The sequence below is a fragment of the Austrofundulus limnaeus genome, unplaced genomic scaffold, assembly GCF_001266775.1.
Source record: "Austrofundulus limnaeus strain Quisiro unplaced genomic scaffold, Austrofundulus_limnaeus-1.0 Scaffold145, whole genome shotgun sequence".
NCBI lineage: Eukaryota > Metazoa > Chordata > Actinopteri > Cyprinodontiformes > Rivulidae > Austrofundulus > Austrofundulus limnaeus.
In genome coordinates this window covers 990,675-1,000,484 of record NW_013952547.1, presented here as the reverse complement: position 1 = coordinate 1,000,484, position 9,810 = coordinate 990,675, and the positions used below count along the sequence as shown (strand labels likewise).

General features: G+C 39.1%; 2 protein-coding genes across 2 annotated transcripts in view; both read left to right on the top strand.

The window, feature by feature from the left end:
* The window catches only part of aspa (aspartoacylase), a gene marked incomplete at its 5' end in the record, with an annotated part of 10,785 nt that extends 6,827 nt beyond the window's left edge, over positions 1-3,958 (top strand). The window contains 4 exon segments of the mRNA XM_014016458.1: positions 265-358; positions 610-717; positions 2,634-2,743; positions 2,872-3,958. Coding sequence (XP_013871912.1) covers positions 265-358; positions 610-717; positions 2,634-2,743; positions 2,872-3,063 — 504 coding nt within the window.
* A 1,523-nt stretch (positions 3,959-5,481) lies between these two features.
* Positions 5,482-9,810, top strand: part of akap10 (A kinase (PRKA) anchor protein 10) — a gene marked incomplete in the record, with an annotated part of 16,785 nt that continues 12,456 nt past the window's right edge. The window contains 3 exon segments of the mRNA XM_014016457.1: positions 5,482-5,722; positions 7,043-7,090; positions 9,394-9,579. Of these exon segments, the coding sequence (XP_013871911.1) occupies positions 5,701-5,722; positions 7,043-7,090; positions 9,394-9,579 (256 nt within the window).

Sequence of the window (9,810 nt, the reverse complement as noted above, 5' to 3'; positions counted from 1 at the left end):
GACTAAAAAAAAAACGAAAGAAAAAAACATGTGAACCATTGCACTGGCTGCTAGCTAATAAAAATAATAATAAAAAAGGACTTTATTTAAAGTGTTTGCATTTCATGCATTATATTATTGCTTTTGGCCCAAGAGTTTCCTTTTTGGCCTTCTCTGAGGAAAACGTGTGGGCACCCCTGGCTTGATGTCTTGATCATAATCTTTGCAGGTTTTTATTTTTTATTTTTTGTCTGATGTGTATTTTCTGGTGCTTTTATGTCCCAGAAAGCCATTGCTCCAGCCAGTTGTCTTGTTCTGCTGAATGAACACCCCCACCTGAAGTACTCCACGTCCCGCTCTGTGGCCAGGCACCCCGTGGGTGAGTCTCTGCCCACCAGACATGTTCCTCTGAGCTCGGCTGGGGGTTAGCATTTCAAACGCAGCGTTCAGGACAAAAGAGAAATGAAATGAGTGAACGTGAAGTAAAAGAATCTACTGAATCTCTGCTTCTTGATTGAATCGTTCACAAAAGGGTGAAATATCCCCGCCTCCAGGAAATTAGATTTAAAATAGTCCTAATCCTCACAGTCAGTTGGCACGACTCTTAGTCTGTTGATGTTTTCGCTGCAGGTCTGGAAGTGGGTCCTCAGCCTCAAGGAGTTCTGAGGAGTAACATCTTTCAGGCGATGAGAGTGATTCTGAAACACGCCCTGGACTTCATCGAGCTGTTTAATGAAGGTGAGGTTTTAAATATTAAGCCACCAGTTGTAGTTAAATTGCACCTAAAACAGTTAAAGATTATAAAAATATAGCTTGATTATTTGTTTTAAAGACAAACTAGTCTGAGTTATATTTTACAGATTAGGTTGTTTACTTCATGTGGGTATCTCTGTTGAGTAACATTTATTATAAAATGCCCACGGGTGACTGCCTGACTCATTTAATTAAACCTAGGAGGTCTAAARGTATCCACATCTGGTTCTGTCCTCCTGAAAGCACAGAAGGATGTTTAAATGCAAAGCTGCACTTTCCTCCTCATTAAACGYGCGAACAGTTTGTGCTGACCTCAGTCTGTTGGTTTCCTCCGACCGTCCCGCTGCAGCTGAATGGCCTGCTTGTTGGGAGCTGCTGGTCACTTTCCATGTCGTTACAGTGCGACTGCCAACGGTGCGGTAACCTTCTGTTGCGGGACCACGCTGGCGGGGATGAATCGATGCTCCTGTGCTTTTCGAAGCCGAGCAACGTGACGAAACAAGTCGTTTAGTTTTAAAGACCCTTTCATTGCTGCTGAAAATGACTTCTTCTGGAGAAGACACGTGGCACAGAGACGGTTGTTGAAACGTGACTGAGCCGTTTGTGTACAGTTCTTCTGGGTGTCTGTTCGGCTCACTGATCTGAGAATCTGTTTATGTAACTCAGCAAAACTCCACCACACTTCCTGATTGGTTCTGAAGTGCTGTACTTTAGCTTTTATGTGTTTTTGTAAACGGCAGGAAGCAGCTGCAGATTGTTTAGCAGCAGTCGCAAAAAGAAAGTGTTACATAAACAATGCGTGACTTCGTTCAGATCTTTTAAATGGGAGTGTTGTAGAAAGGTTGATAATAATTATCTTACCTGGTAAGGATAGCGTTTGTAGCTACTCTCCTCAATTTTGGAGAAATAGCTGATCAGTCTGACCAGAATGAACCACAAAAAGTTTGAACACAGCTGAGACCAAAGTGAATTTCTGTTGTCTTTAAACGATGCCAGTCTATAAAAAGTGTGAAAATAAATCGAGCGGGTGCAACACGATTCTCATGGTGCTTAGATCAGCTCGCCTGCAGATTTACTGGGTTATTTGAAGCAACTTGTTTCTGACATGGTACCTTATGACCCATACATGTCTTCCCCTTATGGCATTTACRTTATCATGACTCTCAAATCTGTAATTTTCACAAAAAATCTGACTATTCTAGTCTGGTCTATAACTATAATTTGGTGGTCTTCATTCTCCTCTGGSTCAAGTCTTCTCTTGTTGAAATCTTTTAATTAATTTGTAAATAAAACATTTCTGCGCTGCTATATAGCCGTAAACCCCTTTATCAAACCGGAATGGACCGGTCTAGAAGCTGGAGGCGGGCGGGGTGTAAAGTGCCTCGCTTGGATTTAAAGGGACAGCCTCAAAATGAGTCGAACCGACACGCACCTCAGGAAGMGGGTGAAAGAGGGGCTTGTGGAGTTACAATAAGGAGGAATTCAAACCAAAGCATTGCAGTTCCACTTTATACAGACCCCAACTTTTGGACTAAAGTTTATGGTAATAGAAACAACTGCAGGTACTTGTAGCACTCACGGTGTGACTTATACGTTCAGCCAGAATACGATAAATTAATTTATTTTTTAGAATAAWTGTGTATTATGAAACTCACAGTGGTTTAAAGTTTCTAAAATAGTATTCTCATAAATGATTATAGATATTTTTTAGGTAAAACTTGTTTTAAAACGACAGCAGTTTTTTTTGTTTGTTCTTGGCTCTGTTTGGACTTGTTTAGATCATTAATCTGATCAGAATTACAGATCTAAGCTATCTCGTTAACCTTCTGAATGGCATGTATCTGGTCGTTATTTTTTAAATTTTTATAAGGAGCACAGGTCCTGTTTTCTGTGTTTTTTAGGCATGGAGTTTCCTTCCTGCACAGTGGAAGTCTTTCGGGTTTTGGAGAGYATCGACTACCCCAGAGACGCCAACGGGAACATCATCGCCATGGTCCACCCCAACTTGCAGGTACATYCTGTATATGAAACGTAAAAGCATAAAACCCTTTAAATCCAAGTTATTCTCAAATAGGAAATGAGTATTCGGTTGATGTGATTTTTTCCCCCCTTCGCTGCAGTTGTTGCTTGTTGTTTCAGGACTGTGACTGGGAGCCGCTGAACCCCGGCGACCCAATGTTCCAAACGTTTGACGGACAGACGGTCCACTACCAAGGCTCCAGCACCGTCTATCCCACTTTTATAAACGAGGCGGCTTATTATGAGAAACAACAAGCCTTTCTGACCACCAGGCGAGAAACGCTGGCTGCAAACGCCATCAGCAAGGCATGATGCGAGCTCCGTCAGGCGCCTGTGAATATTCTATCCYTGTGTAGATTTTGCACTTTGCTCAGTCAAACAAATGATAAACTCTCTGGACATAACAACTAAATATCCTTTTTTTACACTCTGTTTTATTTTTCTGAGTTTTACTATCAGAAAATCAATTAACTATGCAAAAAAAAAAAAAATTCTGAAGGCTTTGGAAAGAATCTGTCTTTAATCTGAAGACTGTTTAATTATCGTGGTAAGTATTTATGATACTGTTATTTTAAAAAAATAATTAATTTACATTAAATGATGAGCTTTTATAGAATTAAAGGACAGGTCTGATCACCGGTGGCTTCGAAGTCATTCCAAACCCACTCCTCAAGTTTCCTACTTCTTCTCAGGAAGGCCGTAGAAGATCCTAACCTGCAACCTTTGACCCCAAACTGTTGTCGTGACATCTTCTGGGGTGTGTTGTGTGGCCTTTGATACAACCTACCTGCTACTCCAGTGGTGCTGTCCTGTCGTTGCCTTATTAAGAAGTCCAGAGAAAAATAAAAATTTAATTTGCACGACAAATTTTTAGAATTTGTCAGGTTGTGTTTTGAAGAATAAGATGTTATTTTYATGAYATATCGTACGTCCTTTTCCTCGCTCTGTACGCACAAAACGAATAGTCTAAAACTTGTTTTTGTAATAACCTATCCATCTATTTTGATACGTTTGTTTGTCCAAATCTAAGTGTTGTATAAAACTTGTTAAATCATGGTGAAATATCTGTAAATTCTAACCTTTTGTCTCGTCTCAAAGTATATTGTCTTAGAAATAAGTCCTCCTGTCAGCAATATTTCTGTGAGCACCATTCATAAGAAAACTGTTCAAGTAAATTATTCAATAAATATAATTTTACTCTGGAAAAGATGAAAGCTTCTGTTCAGTCTCATTAAATAAGCAGCCACAAGGGGGCGCCATATAACCACAAATCAAGACTCTTTATAGCAGCAAAACCATCACAATTTAAAGCAGCAGAACATTGTGTGTGTGTGTGTGTGTGTGGGGGGGGGGGTTGCTGCATTTGACCCCACAGCCGACACACCCTGTAACTATCTCAGAGGCTTCTTATTTTTTTGTTCAGAGGTTAAGCTGCTGTTATAAAGAGAACAGTTTAAACTTTATGAAGTGCAGCTCTACGAAGAGGTGATACACAGTCACTATCTTACCTGCTGTAGATAGAACGACCTCCGTGTGGAGAAACAGGTGCAAAGCAATTAAGTCTGAGCGGTGGAACGAGCTAACGGCTGCTCAGAACACAACAGAGACGAAAGCAGACTGCTTTGTCTTAAAACCTTATCTGAAATTTAAAAACAGGTTCAGACATGTACTATTATGACTATTTTTCAAATTTTATAAAAAGTTAAAAGTGGCCCTGCTCGGACTCTGCTCATGCTCTGTGGATAACTGCAAACAACCGCAAGCTTCATCAGTTCATGTGTGAGAAGGGATTTTCTCACTCATCAACTCTGGAATTGCATGAGCGAATCCACACAGGAGAGAAGCTTTGTAAATATTGTTATATTGTAAATATTATATTGTATTATTTTTTGTAAATATTGTATTGTAATATTGTAAATTGTAAATATTTTATATAGTTAGGCAACACAAACGGGTAAAAATAAAACGATAAAGACGTTTTAATTTATAGTAACAAGATGCAAGTGGAGCGGCAGTTGGAGGAACATGAGGAAAAGGTGTCTGAGGCATTTATGAAACTTGGATTTAGTTTTTGTTTTCCTCTTTTTGATTCAATTGATATAAATAAAGAGTGGAGAAAGCACTGCTCTGACCGAGAAAAAGAGGAGGAGAGCGTCTGACTGGATTCATAAGGTCTGACGCTATAGTATATCTGTTGTTGCTGTGGATTCTCTGTCATTACATAAATGAAAAATAAAAGAACAAAAACAAAACTGGACTTCTGTACCGTGGCTGACAATGTGTGGAGTTGCAATATTTAAACTGCACAATGTTGGTATGAATATTACTTTATTATGATTTCATGGATCATCAGCTCAGCAGGATCTCAGGAAGCAGGCTTAATGTAACACGAGTGTCAGACAGAGGTTGCTTTGAAAAACATCTAGAATCACATATAGACATAACTTTTATACTGGAAATATGTTCATTGATTTGTACATATTTTACTTAAATATAATTGACAATTGATACTTTTTTGTTTGTTGCTGAAATGTTTGTTTTCGTACAAACAAACAAACAAACAAACAAACAAACAAACAAACAAACAAACAAACAAACAAACAAACAAACAAACAAACAAACAAACAAACAAAATAAAACAGTCTAATTGTTGGGCAAATGTCGCCACCTTCTGGCCACCACTGGAACTACACCATTACCCACAATGCTTCTTGCCGCAGCAGCCCGGAAGTCAGTGGTTTATTGACAACATGGCCACCGAGCTGGGTTCGGATTTGTAGAAAATTTGGATTTGACAGCACCGTTCGGGAGGGGGATACTGTTCTAAGGGTTATTTTCCCTCCTGCACGGGACCGAACAACCCAGATGCATTTAAATGAAGGGAGCCGCGAGTCCGAGAGCCGGTGATAGCGAGCAGAGGGAACATCCAGGCAGAGTGTGAAACTCGTCATGTCGTTTTTTAAACGGAAAGGTGAGGAAGAAGCTCCCACTGCGGGCTGCAGTGAAGGGTCCAGCTGAGGACAGAGAGGTCCTTGATAAGATGCCACACATATATTTATGACTAAGTTGAAGGTTTAAACGAGAAAAAAAAAACACGGCGGTGTTAAACATCCCCACTGTTGCTCTTTGCAGGAAACACGGTTAGCTTAGCAGGTAGCCTCCCTGTCATTTTGTGCCTGTTTCATTTACCGGTGTTAGCAAGGTGATGGTAAATCTGTCCCAGTAAACATTCACCAGTCAAATAGTTACATTAAAGTGTTTGTGTGGACATAAAACACTTCCCACACAGCATCAAACCACTGCTGTTAGCTAGCTTAGCTTGTCGAAATGTGTTAGCTTGATACATATAGCTACTTACCGAGTAATGTTGAGTGTGTTTTAAAGCAAATAATTGTGGTTAGATGCAATTTGCTCATCGAGAAATCTCTACCAAGATAAATTGTGTTAAAAAGCAGAAAACGATGGAGTAATATGTGTTTTTACTAGTAGCTTCTAAACATTAGCCTTACTGGTAAGCTGTGTTAAATTAGTGTTGACTCTGCAGAAGATAAGGTAGACACAGGATCCACACTAAAACAATTGGAACAAGACAATAACGTGATTTGTTGCAGGCAAGCTTTATTACACATTGATTTTAACTGGTTGTTGTTACTGGTGTAGATAATTTCTCATCACAGTCCATGGGTTGTTATTGAGCAAGCTCTGTTTCCTCAGGAAACCAGTAAAGGAACTTGTGCTATTTCTCTTCCTTAAAAAAGATTTCCTCCTCCTCACTGGTCATARTGGACAAAGTAGCCGACACAGCTGTTTTTAAAAAAGGGAAATGAGAAACAAAGTTCTTGTCTCTACATGTAGGAGGATGTAAATGGGCATGCAGGAAATATTTTTGWATATTTATAACTATAGTTTTATTTATGCAGTGCATATTTAATGGACTCGGAGCTGTTTTAGGACATATTTTGTCAAAATCTGTGCTGCTTGTTGTGCAGTGAGGATCATATTGATGTTTTTAACATATAAGGGCTTAACTTCCACATTTAACTTCACGTTTTTGCATCAGCAGCCATAATTCATGTTAATATATATATATTTTTATCAGCGAAGCATCTTAGTGGATCAAATTCACAGCTACTGTGTGTCATAGTGTAACTGGATACTGTTTTGTTGCCACACCAGCCCTTTTCCCTGACATACCATGCACCTTTTAGTCCTCTGGACTCACCCTGTATTGTGATTTCAAATGTTATTCTTCTTAACTTACATTCCTGCTTTTATCTTTCTTCCCCAACAGCCAAAAGCAAGGAACCTGTGAAAGTAACAGATGCTCGAGTCAATAAAGGTGAGCTCGTCTTTATTTTTACATGAAGAAAGCTGAAGCGGTGCTAAACTGAAAACTCTGTGATTTCTGAAGCTATAGGGGGGAAGCAAGGACATTTTTTGCAGACAATTTCACAAGAAAAACTCTTAAATTTAGGGTGTTATGATGTTGAATAGCTGTCATGTTACTGGTTTATTAAAAACTAGTGTGCGTGTGTGTAAAACTAAGACCATGATGCTTTATTAGGAGGGAGTAGCAGTCAGATGCTGCTGCTCAAATACTCTTAAATAATAGACCAGCAGTAAGAGTCAGCCCCTCCACAAAAGCAGGACTTTTGGTAGTTTGTTGATGATTTTTGTGAAGCAACTGTATCTATTAATCAATTGAAGATTGATTATAAAGGTATTTTAATGAAGTTAGAGTTCATCAGAAGTGAAAACATTTAAGARGGTGGAATAAACATTCAAATTCACCCTGAGGTCAGACTGTGCGTGAGCTACATCTGGTCTAAGTTAGCATGTTCAGTGTTAGACATGCTTTGTCTGGACGGGTCATCCAGAATCTGTTTTTTAAAAGAACAAAACAGCAGAGCTTAGGTTTACAAAGCAGCMCCAAAACAAACCTTAAGATTTCCTAAAATGTCCTTAGTTTGAACATAAAGGTTCAGTTGTAAAACACTGCAGGGCTGCAGTTTTAGAAAGAGGTGCGTTTGGGATCATTTTGTTTGAACAGACTCACATTTTCCTCACTCCTCCCTTTCCTGTCAACACTCACAACAATTTCCATGTGCTTTTACACCCTCAGCTCGCAGTTCACATCAGCTATGTTGCTGAAATGTTTCACTTTGATGCTGTGATGATGTATTTTTGCACAGCTCTAACATACAGTATGAGTACAGACGCTTCATGCTGGCAGTGGAGAGGCAATGATTTGCAGCAAGACCTGGGCATTGTGCAGTTGTCGAGTTGTTCATGAGCTCCTGTGTTGACAAAAGGATTTTACAGTCAAATGTGAAGCGTCCTGTCTGAAAGCTGAAGCTCGGATCAAACTGGGTCATGAAACAAGATCAACAGAAAGACTGAGGAAAGAGAAGGCTCAGAACTGGTGAAGTGCTGGAGGACTTGAACAGAGCCYTAAATGTCTGAAAACATCAAGGAGTTAAAACAATACGTGASCCATCACATCAAACTGTGGATTAAAWGAAATTGAGTCAAAATGAACCCAGCACTTTTTCAGATTCCTGCTTTTTAAGCTGCGTTTTGATTCCAGGATCATCCTGATGTCATGAGAGGTTCCAGAGATTTACCTCGATTCGTCTTCCTCATCAGGATAACCCATGATCTAATGAGCACTTTTTGATGTCATTTTAAAAATAAACCTCAAACACTTTTTAATTATTAAGATTTTCCAGCTGGAAAGAACAAAATCTTTTCCAGCTTGGATGGAAAAGGATGAAAAATAAAGGCTTCTCTGCTCGAAATCATATTTTTGTTGCCACTGTTAAAAATAATCATTTAAGATTAAATTTCACATATTTCATTTTAACGACCTGTAGATAAGGTTTTTCATTATGTATTGACAGAATGCAGTAGTTGCAAATTGCCAGTGCACTATCTATTATGACTTTGTGTTAGTCCTCGGTTTGATGTGATGGGCCACGTATTTACAGAAGATCAGGACAAAATTCCATCACTTATAATAAGGCCAGCTGTCTGAGATTATTGCTTGATTTTACTAGTTATTAAGTTTATCAAAAGAAATGATAATTTCTTCATTTTTGTTAAATAATGAAATTGTGGAGTTTATTATATTAGTAGAAGCGTTTGTCCTGAGAAGTGATGCCTTGGCGTTCAGAGACTTACATTTTACTACAGCTGTGTAAGTTAAAACTGGGAGGCTGATGATAGTTATGAAAGTGGAGTTAGTGATAATTATAGACAACAAAAGGTCTAAATGATTGTGACTCCTGGAATCTGTGTGGTTTTGAAGAGTTTTCTTTTTTACAGATTCAAGTTACTGTTTAGGTTGATTTAAGTTGGGTTTGTTTATGTTCAGTCACTGGCCTTAAAAACAGTATATTACAAAAAAAATTACAACGTGTTACTGTTAAGAAAACAGATTAGTCTGTGTTCTGTAATCACTTCCAGCCCGAGGCCTCGGCACACTGTGAACTTTTACAAAAATACTAAAAAGAGCCTTTTATCTAAGTCACACCATCATACGCCAAGCCCATTGAAATGAGCGCTTTTGTGTATTTTTTATTTTTGTTTTATTGTAAATGACAACACTTCTGCTTCTTGTGCTCACCCTTCCTCTTCTTCCAGCTCCAGTCAACGCTCACTCCCCATCACACGCACTGAGGAACCACAATGCCATCCAGGAAGCTGCCGGGCCGAGCCACGTGGCCATCAACGCCATATCGGCCAACATGGACTCGTTCGCCCGCGGACGCACCGCCATCCTCAAGAAACAGCCGAGCCACATGGAGGCTGCACACTTTGGAGACCTTGGTATTTATCTGTTTTTACTTATTCTGTGGTGGTGACGAGAAACACTGACGTAAGAAGGGTGGTTTTAGTTTTTAATGGAGCAGATTCTATGTAGGGCTGCAGCTAACGATTATTTTAATAATCGATTAATCTGTCGATTATTTTTTCGATTAATCAGCCAAACCATTAAAACGCTTAAATACATGAATATGAGTAGATATAATTTAATTTCATTCCTGTATAAGTTAAGGA